This window comes from Eubalaena glacialis, chromosome 18, assembly GCF_028564815.1.
Source record: "Eubalaena glacialis isolate mEubGla1 chromosome 18, mEubGla1.1.hap2.+ XY, whole genome shotgun sequence".
Lineage (NCBI taxonomy): Eukaryota > Metazoa > Chordata > Mammalia > Artiodactyla > Balaenidae > Eubalaena > Eubalaena glacialis.
Window position 1 is genome coordinate 66,856,943 of NC_083733.1, and position 17,186 is coordinate 66,874,128.

The following is a 17,186-nucleotide window of genomic DNA, read 5'->3' on the forward strand; positions in this document are numbered from 1 at the left end:
CCCCTCTCTTGCCATGTTACAGGCCTTCTGTAAGAATCAGCGCTGTAAGTGCGTGTAAGGACTCGGCATTTTTTAATTTTTTTAACTCGCAGACTTACCTTTTACATTTCAGGGACATTTTTACTGAATCCTATTCTAGTTGTTCTCTATTTCAAGGATGTCAATTATGCATTTGTGCTTAACATCTGTTAGCTTCTCTGTAATTGCTTTAATCTTTGTCATTTCTACCTGCATCTGCTGATTACCACATGTCAGTAATTTCATTTTACAGCCGTGTCTCTTCTGTTTCTTGCTATTTCCAGTGTATTTGTTGCGTGTGATGTTCTTAGCTACTGCTGGGTGACAGGCAACTACAACCTATCATGCTCACAGCTTAGAGCTGCAGGTGTGAAGGTTGGTGAGGCTGGTTCTGTTCCTCATGTCTCTCATACTCTGGGCACCAATGGACATCCCAGGGCACCATCTCATAAGAAAAGACAGAGGCGCCTCAGATCAAGCCAAGCTGTGTTAGCATATTTCAAGTCTCAGGTTGCCTCACATGTGCCACCATCCATTGGTCAAAGCAAGTCACATGGTCAAGCCCAAAGTCATGGGGCAGGCAACTACGCCCCACCCACCACGGGTGAGGAAATGTACTTCTCTCATGGAGGTGCAATGAGAGGGAGCAGATATTTGTTGAACCATCTAATTTATTAATTACCACAGTCCTCAATTTGTTTCCTTAGGTTTGCCAAGCTTACCTTCTCATCTTTGAGGTCTTGTTTAAAAATGGACACAGGTTACTATTGTTATACAGCTTGAAGCATTTGTGAGGCATTTCCTTCTGTTCCTTGAATCATCTTCTACATCAGCTTCTTTTGTCGTTTGCACAGCATTTTGCTTGCGTTTTCCCCAATACGATTGCATAGTTGCCACACTGTTTTAACGCATAAGCTTAGGAACTGAGGGGCAGGGGGTTGGCCATATTCAATCACCAAATGGAACCTGAGAAGCTGACAAAGTCCATCTCCAAGAACCTGGGAAGCTGCAGGGGCTTAGGACTGAAGTTGGGTCTCCACCTTGTCAGAACTCACAGGTCGACAATGCTGTTCTTTGTATTAGAATTGGAAGGAGCTTCTTAAAGTGTTTGGTGGGAACACTCATTCCCCATTGCTCACATTTCCACATGGAGAAACTTCTATTGCTGTACCTTTCCTGGCCTCTCCACCCCTTCCAGAGGCTGAGGAATGATTTACCGGATTGGATAGGCATCACGGCTCAGCACTCCAGCTTCCCTCCTCTTGGAGCCGGCTTGCCCAGTGTTCTGACCTGCTGCCTGCACCCAAGGGGAAGGACTGCACTTGCCCAGTACTGCCTATGACCAGGCAGACAACCACATCCAATGCTGGGTGAAGTGGCAACAAGACCAATGCCGCTTTCTCGTATCTGCTCTAAAAGTGATACAGGTTATATGTTATTTCCAATTCTCGGATCCTGTAGCTACCTTTCGATTTATCCTGAACTTGGGAAGGGGAGTGAAAAAATAACCATTCCCTCCCGTACAAGTAAATTCCACAGGAGAGGAATTAGTCTGGCATTAAATGGGTCTAGGAAACCAGGATACAGGGAGGAGGGGCACAGCTTTGGAATTGGCCCAGGTCTAAATTTTGGCTATGAACTTGGCCACGGATCAACCACCCTGGGCTCAGCTTCCTCGTCTCAAATATACCACCGGTCAGGACTCTTGGTTGTAAAGGAAAGCTCCTTTGACTAAACTGAAAAGGAATTTATTAGAGGAGGCGAGGCAGTTTCCCTCTGTCCCCGCTCGCCCCCCAGTCTCGGAGAAGGCTGGAGAAAAGGCTTAGCGCTTTCCTGTTGGGACAAAGCCCACGCCCAACCACGGCCTGCCCCAGGCACCCAGAGTGACCACTAGCCCTGGCGCGGGCAGTACAGCGGGACCTCCGCCACGTGCTCTCGCCTTCTCCGGCCGTGGCTCGTGGGCGGGCGCACGGCGAGCTCTGATTGGCGGAGCTGAAGCCACGTGATGCCCGCCCCCCCCCCACCCCCACGCACGTCCTGCCGGGAAAGAACTTGGCTTCTGCCTTAAGCGCAGCAGCGTGGTTGTCTAACGTAGAGATTCCTCAAACAGAGGAGTAGTTACAGAGACGGTGGGGGCCAAAGAGGAGGAGTATCCCACACATTCCTTCTCCAGAGAGGCCAGGAGGATGAAAGAAGAAATGGCTCTGGACTTTAGATAGCAACACTTTTATTATTCCCAGGTTCCGCCCGCTGCTGTTCCCTCCATGGCTCCCCACGTCCCCTAAGATCGTGCCCCTCCTCCCCAACCAAGGCACTCTCCAGGGGAGGTGACAAAGGTGGCAGTGAAGGAAGTGGTGGAGGAGAAACACCTTTACTGGAAGACCAGTGTGGACATGAGAAGGGGGAATGGAGTGAAAGTGCGCGAGAGGTGGGGGTCCAAGGAGCCAGTGCCTTTTTCAGCGCCCCTCCTGAGGGCTGAGAAGAGACGGGCTGACACGCCCCGCCACCAACAAGGCCCTGCTCTGCTTTGGGAGAGGGCCTCGTGGGTGAGGGGGAGTCAGGAGGCCTGGGGTTCCCACAAAGAGAGGGAGAGAAGCCACCGGGTTTCACCGATCCATGATGTCGTCCGTCGGGGTGGAGAAACAGGTCTGTAGCAACTTTTCGCAGAACTCCAGCTCCTCCTGGATTGGGGTGTGAGATTGGGAGCCCTGAGTGCAGAGGCCACCCCCCGCCTTCACCAGCTTTGCCCGCAGAAACGGCTCCTCTTCCCTCCCGCCCACCACCCCAGAAGCTTCCTGTCTCATCCCACTGGTCTGTCGTCACATCAGCCCCCTCCAGCTTTTCCTAACTCCCAGAAATGACCAACCTCGATTAATCCCTACTTAAAACCCCTTACATGGATACAAACTCCAGAGACCAAGAAGCACTGATAGATTGGACCACATAAACATAAAAGGTATCTGCATAGCAAAATGATGCCAGAAACAAAAGTGAAAGAAAAACAACAATTTGGGGTGAAAAATATTTGCAACTCATCACAAACGGCTAACATACTTAATACTTCAAGAGCTTTAATGGGGGCTTCCCTGGTGACGCAGTGGTTAAGAATCTGCCTGCCAATGTAGGGGACACGGGTTCGAGCCCTGGTCCGGGAAGATCCCACATGCCGCGGAGCAACTAAGCCCGTGCGCCACAACTACTGAGACTGTGCTCTAGAGCCCGTGAGCCACAACTACTGAAGCCCGCGCGCCTAGAGCCGGTGCTCTGCAACAAGAGAAGCCACCGCAATGAGGAGCCCGCGCACCGCAATGAAGAGTAGCCCGCGCGCAGCAACGAAGACCCAACGCAGCCAAAAATAAATAAATAAATAAATAAATAAATTTTTTAAATAGAGCTTTAATGAATCAGTTGCAAAACCACCACCCATTAGATAAATGGGCGAAGGATATGAATGAGTTCACAAAAAAAGGAAAAAGATGCCCAACTTCACTCATGGGAAAAATGCAAACATAAACTGAACTGGAATACTGCCTTTCACCAATAAGCTTGAAGAAAGGTCAAATGTCTTGAGGAAAGAGCTTGAAGAAAGGTCAAATGGCTTGAGGAAAAAGCTTGAAGAAAGGTCAAATGGCTTGAGGAAAAAGCTTGAAGAAAGGTCAAATGGCCTGAGGCACCCTATCCTGGCCAGCACGTGGGAAAGTTGAGCACCCTCATGGCTGCAGTGTCGACTGGTTCAACTTCTATGGAGAACAACTTGGCAACAGCTAAGGACATGGCGCTTAAACCCTGTAACTTCATCTTTAACCTACCTTAACCCAGCCTTCCCCTTTCTAGAAATTGTTCTATAGACATACTCCTAAAGTTACATGTGTAAAAGGTTACTCTTTTAGCAGAGTTGATAGTAGTGAAAGAGTGGAAACAAACTCCAAGAGGATAGAGCCATAGGCACCAACAGGAAACACACTCGTGGAGATGTTATGAAAGGGAATACGGCAAGAGCAGAATAGTGGTCAGAATAGGCTGAATTTACACAAAATGAAGAGAGGAAGAGGAAGAAAATTGATATGTACATTTCCTTGTATGTGCAGAGACGATCTTAGGAAGGCCACAGGAAGAACTGGGTAGATAGGAATGGGGTAGGAGGGAGACTTTTCACTGTTTATCCTCTCGTGCATCTTGAATTCTGAACCACATAACTATGGGGCCTATTCAAAAAGCACCGATGTAATTTAATTTAACTTTACACAGGGCCCACAAAAATACCTACAAAAGAGGACTGGCTAAATCATGATGTAGTCACTTTAGAGAATACTATGCAATTATAATACTGAATTACACTGAAATTAAAGCACACCTCTATTTACATATCTGGAAAGAGTTCTAAGACAGACACATAGGGGAGAAAGAAGGCCATGTGAAAACAGAGGCAGAAATCGGAGTGACGGATGTATCCATAAGCCAAGGAACGTCAAGGACTGCCAGCAACTACTAGAAGCTGGAAGAGACAAGGAAAGATTCTTCCCTAGAACCTTCAGAGGGAGCATGGTCTTGCTGACACCTTGACTTCAGACTTCTGTTCCCCAGAACTGTGAGAGAATACATTTCTGTGTTAAGCCACCCAGTGTGTGGTACTCTGTTACAGCAGCTCTAGGAAACAAATGCACCACCTTACCTAAAATATCACAGCCCACCATTCTCTAACCCCTCACTGGTTTAATTTTTCCTCACTGTAGTTCTAACTTTCTCATGTCATATTATACACAACAGTATATGTTAAATTATATACAGATACATATTACACGTGTGTGTATAGATAGATAGATAGGTATGTATCTGTAAATATATATTTGTGTGTATGTTTGTCTACATTTTTATCTGTTACCCTATGAGCCCCATGAGAACCAAGGCTGTATCCCTTTGCTCCTCACCAAATCTCCAGTGCTCAGGTTGGGACCTGGCACATGGGTGACCTGCCCCTGATGGAAAAATGAAGGTTTCCACAGCTGTATACATATGTAAAACTTCTCACATTGCACACTTTCAATATAGGTAAATTATACCTCAATAAAACTGTTAAAATTTGTTTTGAAAACAAAAAAAAAGGCATGTTGGCCGGTTCACACGAGGCTTCCCTCACCAGGTTGGTCTCATGGTCTGGTACCAGGATCTGGCACACCAGAGGCTCAGGGAACAAACACATGGATGCATCAAGCAAGGACGGCTAAAACCACAGGCCGGACGAGGGCCGGGCCTTCCCCTGCCCCCCACGGGCACAAATCTCCACGGGTTCCCGTGACAAGGTCAGGGGGCGAGCACCTGGGGGAGGGCACTGTGCCTCTCCCAGTCACCCCCGCTCCTCACACCCAGTGCCCAGCACCCTTCTGTAAACACCTGATGGTGTCCACAGAGGAATGATCTCAGCAGAATGGAAGTCCCAAGAAGCTGGCACGTTTGCTGTGTCCAGCTTTGCTGAAGCACCAGCGTCTGGGCGGTACTATAACGGCTGGATAAATTACTAAAGTAAAGTTAACTAAATCACTTAATCCTTTAAATAATTAAATAACTACTGAATATGTAATTAGTTGCTCTTTATCACTTATTTGTTACTTATCTATTTAAATATCTGAGTTGTTATTTATCACTTGTTACTCAATATCTATATAATTAATATCTAATGAGTTATTTGTTATCACTTATTTGTTACTTATCTATCTAACTATTTAGTGAGTTATTTATTGCTTGTTATTTATCACTTGTTACCCTTTATCTAATTAAATAGCTAATGAGTTATTTATCACATATTAGTTACTTACCTATTTAATCAAATATTTAATTTGTTGCTATTTATCATTTACTTATTTATCAATCTAATAAATACTTAAATATTTGAATGATATGATATAAACAACAATAGTAAATAATTTGGATAATAATTAGATGAGTTTGGGGGAATTCCCTGGCGGTCCAGTGGTTAGGACTCCATGCTTCCACTGCAGGGGTTACAGGTTCCATCCCTGCTTGGGGAACTAAGATCCCGCAAGCTGTGAGTCATGGCCAAAAAAAAAAAAAAAAAAAATTAAATGAATTCGTTAACTCTTTAACTCTCAAAACCCCGAGCTTCTGGTTCTCCTTGCAATCCCCCCGGTGCTAACACATCACGAGACATGTGGGAGGGGGGGCAATAAATGTTTGCTGAATGATGACTAGAGAAACACATGAATTGCAAAGAGGATGTAAACAAAAGCGTGGGCGAAGAGACTACAGAGACGCAGAAGGCAGGCACCAGGCTGGCCCCTCCCGCAAAACACGGGCGGGTCCCCCGGGCCAGCGCCCCCCCCACCCCCCCCCCACCCCCGTCAGCAGTACCTGGTACTCCTCGTGCTGCTGCAGCAGCTGGCACCGGTGCCGCAGAAGCTCCTCCAGGCCCAGCTCGGGCTCCCGGCACTCCCGCACACCCTGGGGGAAGTCCGTCACCAAGCTGCGGGCACAGGAGAGCAGTCCTTGGGACCTGGCTCTGCACAGCACCCTGAACCACGGGAGCCTGGGCAAGCCGCTCCCCCACACTGGGCCTCAGTTTCCCCACCTGCAACGTGGACTTCACTCCTGTCCCCGCCCCGCCCCAGGGACTTGGTGCACTCAGCACAGTGCCCGGCCTGGAGCCACCTCCACACGTGAGAGCTGCTGCCTGCCTGTCCAGCTTCTCCGTTCCGTCGTGTTGCAAGACTCTGATCTGCTTGTACTTTGTGTGGGGGATGGGGGAGTATGAGTGTAAGAAAGACTCTCCCCCTCCTCCCCAGGCTGCTGCGGCAGCCCCCAAAGGTGAGGAAACTGAGGCTCAGGGAGGGCCAGCGCCGTGGTTCCCGCTCCTCTCTGACCCTAAACCCTTTAGCCCCCATGGGGGGCCGGTCCTTTTGGGCCCCAGCGCACCTGCACAGGGCTCCAAGTACGTGCTCATGGAAGGGGCTGTGTTCTGTCCGGACGAGGGCCACCAGCTGCTGGACCATGCCCATGGAGCACAGGGTCCCTGGGGAAGGGCCACGGGGTCAGAGGGGCAGTCCCTTCCCCCGTGCACTCCCCGCCAGGAACCACCCCAGCTCCCTGCCCTGGCCACCCCACCTTTGTGTTCAGGGTGGCCCACCAGCAGGTTCTGCAGCAGGAACGCCGACTTGACCTTGAGCTTTTGCACCTGCTGCTGCATGGCCCGCATCAACACAGAGAAGCCGTCCAGGCGGAGGAACTGCAGCAGCCCAGCCTCCTGCTCCCGGACCAGGCCTGGGGAGGGGGGAAGGCGGGGCCTTGAGGTGACAGTCACCACTGCCACCATTATCGTCACCATTATCTCACCATCACCATCATCACCACCATCATTACTGTCATCACCCACCATCATCACCACCAATATCATCATCATTACCATCATCACCACTACCATCACCACCACAAACACCACACTCATCATCATCACCACCATCACCATGACCATCACCATCCCCAGTAATCACCGTCAGCATCATCACCATTATCACCACTACCATCACCACCACCATCACCAGTATCATCATTACCACTACCGTCACCACCATAAACACCACAATCATCACCATCAAGACCATCACCTTTGTCACCGTCATCATCACCAATATCGTCATCAGTATCATCACCATCCTTATCATCACCATCCTCATCATCATCGATTTCTATGGGCCCATGCTTCGCAAGCATTACCTTTAAGTATTTTTAATTTAGGGACTTCCCTGGTGGTGCAGCGGTTAAGAATCCGCCTGCCAATGCAGGGGACACGGGTTCGAGCCCTGGTCCAGGAAGATCCCACATGCCGCGGAGCAACTAAGCCCATGTGCCACAACTACTGAGCCTGCGCTCTAGAGCCCGCAACACAACTACTGAGCCCGTGTGCCACACCTACTGAAGCCCACACACCTAAAGCCCATGCTCCACAACAAGAGAAACCACCTCAACAAGAAGCCTGCACACCACAATGAAGAGTAGCCCCTGCTCGCCGCAACTAGAGAAAGCCCGCGCGCAGCAACGAAGACCCAAGGCAGCCAAAAATAAATAAATAAATAAATTTATTTTTTTAAAAAAAAAGAGCAGAATACTTTAAAAAAAATTATTTTTAATTGAGATATAATTCCACAGTCTGTACACTTTACCTTTTTAAAGTATACAATTCAGTGGTTTTTAGTATATTCACAAGGTTGGCTTACCGTAACTATCTAACTCCAGAATATTTTCATCACTCCCAAAAGAAGCCCCATACCTGTTAGCAGTCCCTCGCCCAACTGGCAACCACTAATCCGCTTTCCATATCTATGAATTTGCCTCTTCCGGACATTTCATGTAAATGGAATCAAACACTATGTGGTCTTCTGTGGTTGGCTTCTTTCACTCAGCATGTTTTCTGGGCTCGTCCACGTTACAGCATGAATCAATATTTCATTCCTTTTAATGGTTGAATAGTGTTCCATTGTATGAATAAGCCACGTTTTTTTAATCCATCCATCCATTGATGGGAACATTATCTCTTTTTAATCCTCAAAACCACCCTAGGAGGTGAGTGCTCTAGGAATCCTATTTTACTGATGAGGAAACTAAGACCCAGAGAGCCAGACTACTTCGTGAGGGTGACAGGCACCGTGGAAGGCCTCCGAGTATGACAGAACCAGCCTGAGGGGTGCAACTCCAAGGAGGCGCCCACTTGGGCAGGGTCTAGGCCAGGACAGATGGGAGCCCCCAGAAACCCATGGCCAGTAAATCCCTGACATGTGGCAAGTGCCACTGAGGACCTGAGTTGTTAATCTCATTTGAGTTTAATTTATTTCAGTTTAGGGTAAAAAAGTGAAGCAGTGGTACAGCATGTTTCCATTAAGCACAACTTCGTCCCCTCACTAGAACTACACTCCACACTGACCGCTAAAAATACAGCCTGAGGTGAGATGTGCTTTACATGTAGGATGTACACCGGGTTTCAAAGACGTAGAGTGAAAAAAAAAAGATGTAAAATATCTCATTAATACTCCACATAATGATGGGCTGAAATGATAATAATTTGGATATATGGGGTTAAATAAAACATTACTCAATTTAAAAAATAAAAAAAAGGACAGGCGGATGGTGAGGGGAAGACATGACGACCCTCCACGTCCGCTCGGCAGGCACAGCCCACTGGCTCTGCCTTCACGACGTATCCAGGAGCAACCACTTCCCTTCACTCCAGGGCCTCTCCACTGGGCAGAGCTGACATGTGGGTACAGGTCATTCTGTGTCGCGGGGGCAGCATCCCTGGCCTGAGCCCACTAGGTGCCAGTGGCCTGGAGATGCATCTCCCCGGGGGCTCCCCCACCCACCTCCTCCGCAGCTCTCACACACTCCTCCACCTGGCCTTCTCCTGGTCTCGGGCCGGAGGGTGAACCTCTGTGAGCCTCCATGCACCGGGCGGCAGGAGCAGTCAGGAGACCGACCAAGCAAAGGGCTCGTAGCACCAGGGGTGGCCTGTCCTAAGCACTTTCCAAATGGTAGCTGCCACACGATGGCATACCCTGCAGCCATGCCCACCCCCCCAAAAAAGAAGACAGATGCCACTGAATTGTACACTTTAAAATAGTTATGTGAATTTTACATCAGTTTTTAAAAATATAAAAGGCCTCGGGCTTCCCTGTTGGCGCAGTGGTTAAGAATCCGCCTGCCAATGCAGGGGACACGGGTTTGAGCCCTGGTCCGGGAAGATCCCACATGCCGTGGAGCAACTAAGCCTGTGTGCCGCAACTACTGAGCCTGCGCTCTAGAGCCCGCAAGCCACAACTACTGAAGCCTGAGCACCTAGAGCCCGTGCTCCGCAACAAGAGAAGCCACCGCCATGAGAAGTCTGCACACCGCATGGAAGAGTAGCCCCCGCTCGCCTCAACTAGGGAAAGCCTGCTCAGCAACAAAGACCCAACGCAGCCAAAAATAAAAATAAATTAAATAAATAAATAAAAATAAAAGGCCTCAGCCATAAGAAAAAAATGAAATTTTGTCATTTGCAACAACATGGATGGACTTGGAGGTATTATGCTCAGTGAAATAAGTCAGACAGAGAAAGACAAATATGGTATGTTATCACTTATATGTGGAATCTAAAAAATAAAACAAACTATTGAGGGACTTCCCTGGTGGCGCAGTGGTTAAGACTCTGCGCTCCCCATGCAGGGGGCCCGGGTTCGATCCCTGGTCAGGGAACTAGATCCCACACGCATGCTGCAACTAAGAGTTCACATGCCACAACTAAGGAGGCTGCCTGCCACAACTAAGACCCGGCACAACCAAATAAATAAATAAATAAATATTTTTAAAAAAATAAAATAAAATAAAACAAATTATTGAATATAACAAAAAAGAAGCAGACTCACAGATGTAGAGAACAAACTAGTGGTTACCAGTGAGGAGAGGGAAGCGGAGAGGGACAAGACAGGGGTGGGTTTTAAGAGGTACCAAAAAAGAGGAAAAAAAAAAAAAGATAAAGGGCATTGAATTGATAGTTCCTGTAGCTCCTGCCTGGCATCCTGGATTGCATTTTCTGGGAGAAGCTGGCTGCCCGGCTTGAGTTGTGATGACACTCAAGCAGCCCCCGAGAGGACCCCCCCATGACAAGGAGTGATCGGGGCCCCAAATGTCAACAGTGCCAAGACTGAGAGCCCTGAGGGGCCTAAAAGCACTCAAGCTGGGCCTCGTCCCGTGGTGTGAGGCTCTGGCTCTCTGACCAGCGGCGGGTGTGGCAAGCTCACCGCTCTGTTCCCAGCACCCAGCAGAGCCCCGGCAGGTACTGGGGATAAACGAACACAAGAGGCCCCTCTCCCTCTGCCCCGAAGCAGATCCGGAAGCTGGCACCGGCCCTAGGGACCCGAGCCCCTCCCCGGCAGCCCCCGGGACACTCACAGGAGATGGCGAAGAGGGCCTTGACGCGCACGGCGTCGCAGGGGTCCCGATCCAGCAGGCGCAGCAGCTTGCGCAGTGCGCCAAGGCCCAGCACCTGCTCCTGGATGGCGGCCACGTTCTGGCTGCACGTGCCGATGAGCTGCGCCGCCCGCCACCGCAGCCCCGCAGGCCCCGCCTCCAGGTAGCGGCCCACCAGCAGGTGCATGCCGGACAGCTGGCAGAAGTCTGTGTGGAGAGAGGGGAGCAGACCGGCCAGGTGTGATGGGCTGAGCTGTTTCCCCCCAGATTCACATTGAAGCCTGAACCCCCAGGGCCTCAAAATATGTCTCTATCTGGAGACAGGGCTTTAAAGAGGTGATTAAAGTGAAACGGTGTCATGGGACGGGGCCCTAATTCAATATGACTGGGGGCCTTATAAAAAAGAGGAGATTAGGACACAGACATGCACAGAGGGACGACCACATGAGGACAGAGCGAGAAGGCCCCCATATACAAGCCAAGGAGAGGGGCCTCAGACGAAATCAACCCTCGGACTTCCAGCCTCCAGAACTGTGAGAGGAGATTTCTGTCGTTTAAGTCCCCAGTCTGTGGTGCTTTGTTACGGCAGCCCAAATACACCAGGTGAGGCTGAGGGGAGCCTGCCTCCAAGGGCTGGCTCTCTCTAAGCACCCAACTGGGGGTCTGTCCAAGGCCAGTGTGTCTCAACAATGTCAGCATTTGGAGGGTCAGGGTCCCAGGCTCCAGACCACTAAATTCCAGTTCTGACCCCCAGTCTTTGTGACAATCAGAACATCCCCTGTGGGAGAAGAACACACCACACTAGACGTCGGCAAACTATAGCCTACCACCTGTTTCCTGTATTGGTGAGCTTGACGGTTCTTCAAAAAGTTAAATACAGAGTCACCCTGTGACAACTCTTACATATATATCTAAAAGCATCGAAAGCAGAAACTTGAACACATGCTTGTACACCAGTGTTTACAGCAGCATTATTTACTATAACCAAAGGGGGAAGTGACCCAAATGCCCGTCAACTGATGAACGAATAAACAACATGTAGCCCATCCACACACTGGCGTCTCAGTCAGCCACAAAAAGTAATAAAGTTCTGATACAGCTACGACATGGCAGAACCTTGAAAACATCACCTTCAGTGAAGGAAGCCAGTCACAAAAGGTGACATATTCTACTATTCCATGTACCTAAAATGTCCAGAACAGACAAATCCACACCATCAACGACCACACCACACCCCTCCAAGTGGAAGTGACCACTCATCCTTCTATTGGCTTCTCGGCATTTAAAATAAAACCCACAGCGCCAACCTTGGCCCGTGAGCCCCTGTATGCCCAGCGTCACTTCCTAGCCCTCGCCCCTCACTCACTCTGCTCTGCTGGCTTCACTGCTGTTCCCACACAGGCCAGGCAAGTTCCCACCTCAGGGCCTTTGCACTGGTCATTCCCTCTGCCTGGAATGTTCTTTCCAGAGCCAATCCCATGACTCACGCCCTCACTTCAGGTCTCTGATCAAATGTCACTCCTCGGGGAGGGCTTCTCTGACTACCCCATCCAGGACCACCTCCTGTCTCTTACTCTAGGGAGTGGCAATGGACTCCCAGCAGACTAGGGTGAAATGGTCAGTCTCAGAGAGCATCAGGGAGGTGGTGGACTGAACCTGGCGCCATCGCTGCTCCTGATGGCAAGCGGACCAAGCAGGGAGGGACAGGGCAGTCTCACCTGGGGCCTGAGTCGGAGCCAGACTGGAGGGGTGAGGCTGGGAGGCTGGGAGGAGGCTGGTTGTGTGGTCCCTGAGACAAAGGACAAGGGCTGGGCTGCAGCAGGACCCAGGGCTGAGGAGGAGGAGGCAAGAGACAGAAGGGAGACCAGAAGGCAGAGGGACAGGGCCCTGGAGGCTGGGGGCAGGTTGGGGGCCCAGCTGTACCTGCAGCGTTGTCCATGTTCTCGCACAGGTCGGCCAGCAGCTCCAGGGCCCTCTCGCGCTCTTGCTGGTCGGCAGCCAGTTCGGCCTCACCAGCTGAGGGGGGCATGGGCTGGGACAGCACTCGGAGGCAGTTCTTCATCTGCTCCACCTCTTCCCGCTGGCCCCGGAAGGCAGCCGACATGGCCTCCTGCAGCCACTGGCGCCTCTGGGGGGTGAGGCGGAGCGGGAGGGCGGGGGAAAGAAGCAAACCTCATCAATAATCAACTCAGGAATAACAGTCATTAATAATAACAGCCAACATCTGACAGCTGAATGTCCTTCAATCAACACATACCTACCGGGCACCTTCTCTACTGACAGACTCTTTTCTAGACGCTAGATCTATGGAGAGACTGGCTGTGCGGCGTGAGAGAAAACGAGGGGTCAGGGACACCTAGGTTTTTGTCCTGAACAACTAGAAGGAGGTGGGGAAGACTGCACGAGAAGCAGCTGCGGAGTGAGAGGAGTAGAGAGTAGAGCGCATTTTTGAACTTGTTAAGTTTGAGGGATCCATGACACACCCAAGGCCAAATATTGAGTACGCTGCCTGAAGTTCAGGGAGGAGGTCCAGCCTTGATCTCAACCTCGAGGATTTCTCAACCTCGACTCTGCTGACACTTTGAGCTGGATTGTTCTGCGGTGGGGGTCGTCCTGTGCACCGTAGGATGTTGAGCAGCATCCCTGGCTTCCACCCACCAGACGCCAGTAGCACTGCCCCCACCTCCCACCACCCCCCCCAACCCCACCAATTTGCGACAACAAGAAATGTTTCCACCCATTGCCAAACGTGGTTAAAACTGCCCCCCCAGGAGAGCACCACCGGCCTAGAGCTATAAATTTGAGAATCATCAGAGGAAAACGTCAACATGAGATCACACAGGAAGTGAGGGTAGAAGAGAGAGTCCTGGTGTGCTCCATGGTTAAGAGGCTGGGGAATGAGGACGAACCAACAGAGGAGACGGGGAAGAAGAGCCAGTGAGTGGGATGAAAAGCAGAAAACCATGTTGTTCCAGATGCCAAATGAAGAAAGAACTCAAGGGGAGGGGGTAGTAATCAAATGCTGCTAGCAGGTCAAACAAGATAAGCGCTGAAAGCTGGCCACTGGTTTTTTGTTTTTTGGCCAGGCTCCGTGGTCACTGTCCTGGATAAATTTGGGCAAGATGTTAATCTTTCTGTGCCTGTTGCCCACCTCATGGTCCTAGAGGTTCAATGACATCATGGATGTAACTGAATTAGCACCATATTTTGTATACTGTAATTGTCATCGCCAACTAAACATCATGTATAACAAATATTGCTATTAATCTCCAAAACAACCTTCCATGGTTAAGGATTACTGTTATTCCCACTTCACAGATGAGAAAATGGAGGCACGGAAAAGTGCGACTTGCCCAAGGTCACATAGTCAGCCATCCACAAAGCCTTAAGTCAAACCTAAGCGGTCTGTCTACAGAGCCTGTGCTTTTAATGAGAATATCCTGCTGCCTTCAGGAGCACGACCTATGTGCCAGGTGCTGTGTTGAGCCCTACTTCAACTGGAACCTCAGAACTACCCTGTGAAGTACCACTGTTATTCTTATCATCAACATCAACTTGCAACTAAAGAACCCGACGCTCAGAAACATGAAGTGATATACCCAAGGTCACACAGCTGTATGATGCTGAATCCACGTCTGTCTGGCTCTGGAGAGCCCTTGCTTTTTCCTTTTAGCATAAGACTCTCTGCCTCCCAGCACAGTGCGGGGATCCAGGGATCTGACCTTCAGTCTACAATAACCCTATCGAGCACAAATACAGTCTACTATGCCTTCACAGCGGGACTCCCGCCCCTCCCCAGATATCTGTCCCCTCGTCCCTCACCCCAGCTTCTTGGGTCCCCACCCTTTACCTCCTCACTCATGGGTTCTGGAGGGGGGTCTGGCTCTTCAGAGCCCGCCGTGATGGCCATCTGCAGCAGGCCTTGGAGGTTTCGCGGTGGCGGGGGATTGCCGGAGCCGCCCGCGGAGGAGCCGCTGCCCCCTGACGAGCAACCCTGGGAGGCTGGGGGCAGCGCCAGGGGAAAGCGACTGCTCCCGGAGCCTTGGTTCGCCATGGGCTGTTTTCAAAGAAGGGAAGAATGTGTTGGGGTAGGGGATGGTCCCCGCTGAGGTAGCTCTGGCGTCCTGGCAGGTCGATTCCTGGGGGTCTGCTGATAAGGTGGCGTTTTAGGGGAGCTCCGCGGCCCCCCATGACCCCAAACCACTCTGCCCACACCCCCTTTAACCACAGCCCTCTTTTCTTCCCTCATACCAACAGGACCCTTCCCCAAAGTCACAAGTCCCTCCTTCCTCCCTAGCAACAGGCCCCACCCACTCTCCCTAGCAACCCCCTCCTCCATTTCCACTGCCGTCCTTCCCGTCTCTAAGCAACCCCACTGCCCAGCCTTCAGAGCAACAAGCCCTCCCTGTGGTCTTCTTAGCAACAAGTCTCCTCCCTCCTCTCCGAAGAGGGGAGCCTGAGCGGGGCGGACCTCACCTTCCCGGGCCTCGTGTCGCCGCCGCTACTAAAGACAAACCCGCCCGCACCTGACTATGCTGGGTGCCGCCATATTGACCGGAAATACTCACGGTCTCGCCCGGAAGTTCCCGGCGCAGCCACCCAACTAAGGGCCGTACCTGGGCGTGAGGCTACTTCTCCCGGTTCTTAAGTCCTTCCCACATGGCGGGACACTTCGCTCGGCCCGGCCCCTCACCTAGGCCACGCCCCTCGCGCTCACGCTCTTGTGTAAGCCCCGCCCCCGCCCGGATCCCGCCCCTAATGAGCCCCTCCTCCTCATTGCAAGCTCCACCCTGCCCTAGTGTAGGCCCCGCCCCCGGTCTGGCTCCGCCCTGGCTAGACCCCGTCCACACCCACGCACCCTGTCCCAGTTCTAAACTCTGCCCCTCGCCGCCACTTAAGGCTCCGCCCCTGTTCTAGGCCTTTCGCCCTCTCCCAGCTAAACCCCGCCCCCGTGCCCGTGCACCCGCTGCTCCCCGTTAAGCCCCGCCCTCTTCCTGGCCCCGCCCCACCCCGTGGTTGCCTGTAGCGAGGGTCCCCGCACCCTCGGGGTGTTTTCCCCTGCACCTGGGCCCCGATTCCGTCTTTTACTGGAGCCCTGGGTTCTCACCACTAATACCTGACCCAGGCAGAGTTTGGCCTTTCCCACCCCCTTCTTGGCCTCAATTTCCCCTTTCGTCATAGGAGGCTGCCCGTTACCCCCACCTGCAGCACCTGTGCGGACCTCTCTTATCCTCCAGCGTCTCCCTCGTGGAATCTTCCCTGAGTCCTGCCAGGTGCAAAGGAGGTGATTCTTGAAGCCTGGAAGTAAAATGCCCGGGCAAGGTGGTTTAGGCGCTCGAGGCCTCCCTGCGCCGGATTTGGGGCTCAGGTCTGGGAATGTGCCTGGTCTTTGGAGGTGTTTGCTTTGGGCTGGGCTTAGAGAAATCCTAGTTCTAGGCTTCCATAAGAAAGGAAAAGGTTGTACTCAACTTTGGTGGATCCCACAAGTCGCAGATATACTGAGCACACTGCTCGGTCTGGGATGTGCGCGGTGATCTTCTGGACAGAGATGGGAAGACCAAACATATAAGCCGTGTGTGTGTGTAGCACTGAGGAGGATAGCTATCAGACAGGCGTCTGGGCCCCTGGGTACCCTATTGTATCCATTTCCTGTCGCTGCTGTTAACAAATTACCAAAAACTTAAAACAACACAGATTTATAACCTTACAGTTCAGAAGCCCGGAATGGGTCTCACTGAGTTAAAATAGTTAAACTCAAGGTGTCAGCACGGTTGTGTTTCTTCTGGAGGCTCCAGGGGAGAATCTGTTTCCTGGCCTTTTCCAGCGTCTAGAGGCTGCCCACTTTCTTTGGATTGTGGCTGCATCATTTTGGCTACTGTTTCTTTCCTTATCCCATCTCCTCCTCTGACTCTGCTCCTCATGCCTCTCCCTCATAAGAACTCTTGTGATTACATTTAGGTCCCACCCAAATAACCAGGACAACCTCCCATCTAAGATTTTCAGTTCAATCACATCTGCAAAGTCCATTTTGCCGTGTAAGTGACATATTCACAGATTCTGAGAATTAGGATGTGGACATCTTTGGGGGCCCGTTGTTCAGCCTAATATACCTATGTACACATATGTACAAGTCCATCTATCTATAGTACTATTTACATATATTATTATACATAATGCCGTATAATATATGTACATATAACATGTAATTGTATATAACA

The 17,186-nt window shown here is 50.9% G+C and overlaps 1 protein-coding gene across 8 annotated transcripts; it reads right to left on the bottom strand.

Moving 5' to 3' along the window:
* Positions 1-2,228: 2,228 nt before the first annotated feature.
* On the bottom strand, positions 2,229-15,674 carry HSPBP1 (HSPA (Hsp70) binding protein 1). Of its 8 annotated transcripts, none has more exons than XM_061173870.1 (8): positions 15,585-15,674; positions 14,819-15,025; positions 12,892-13,096; positions 10,951-11,175; positions 7,135-7,290; positions 6,946-7,042; positions 6,385-6,496; positions 2,229-2,699 (listed from the first exon to the last, which is right to left on the bottom strand). In XM_061173870.1, exons 2-8 carry the CDS (start codon positions 15,020-15,022, stop codon positions 2,625-2,627), a joined length of 1,074 nt encoding a protein of 357 aa, XP_061029853.1. In that variant the 5' UTR covers positions 15,023-15,025; positions 15,585-15,674; the 3' UTR covers positions 2,229-2,624. The 8 variants fall into 8 exon arrangements, with proteins under 8 accessions (XP_061029853.1, XP_061029850.1, XP_061029852.1 ...); XM_061173867.1 differs by having other exon boundaries at positions 15,537-15,638; XM_061173869.1 differs by having other exon boundaries at positions 14,819-15,115; positions 15,585-15,626.
* Between the last annotated feature and the right edge of the window lie 1,512 nt (positions 15,675-17,186).

Coding starts and splice junctions, on each gene's coding strand:
- HSPBP1 (XM_061173870.1), bottom strand. CDS start 15,022: ATGGCGAACCAAGGCTCCGGGAGCAGTCGCTTTCCCCTGGCGCTGCCC. Junction 13,097..14,818: donor CAGAACCCATGAGTGAGGAG/GTAAAGGGTGGG, acceptor CTCACCCCCCAG/AGGCGCCAGTGGCTGCAGGA. Junction 6,497..6,945: donor GTACTTGGAGCCCTGTGCAG/GTGCGCTGGGGC, acceptor CTGTGCCCGCAG/CTTGGTGACGGACTTCCCCC.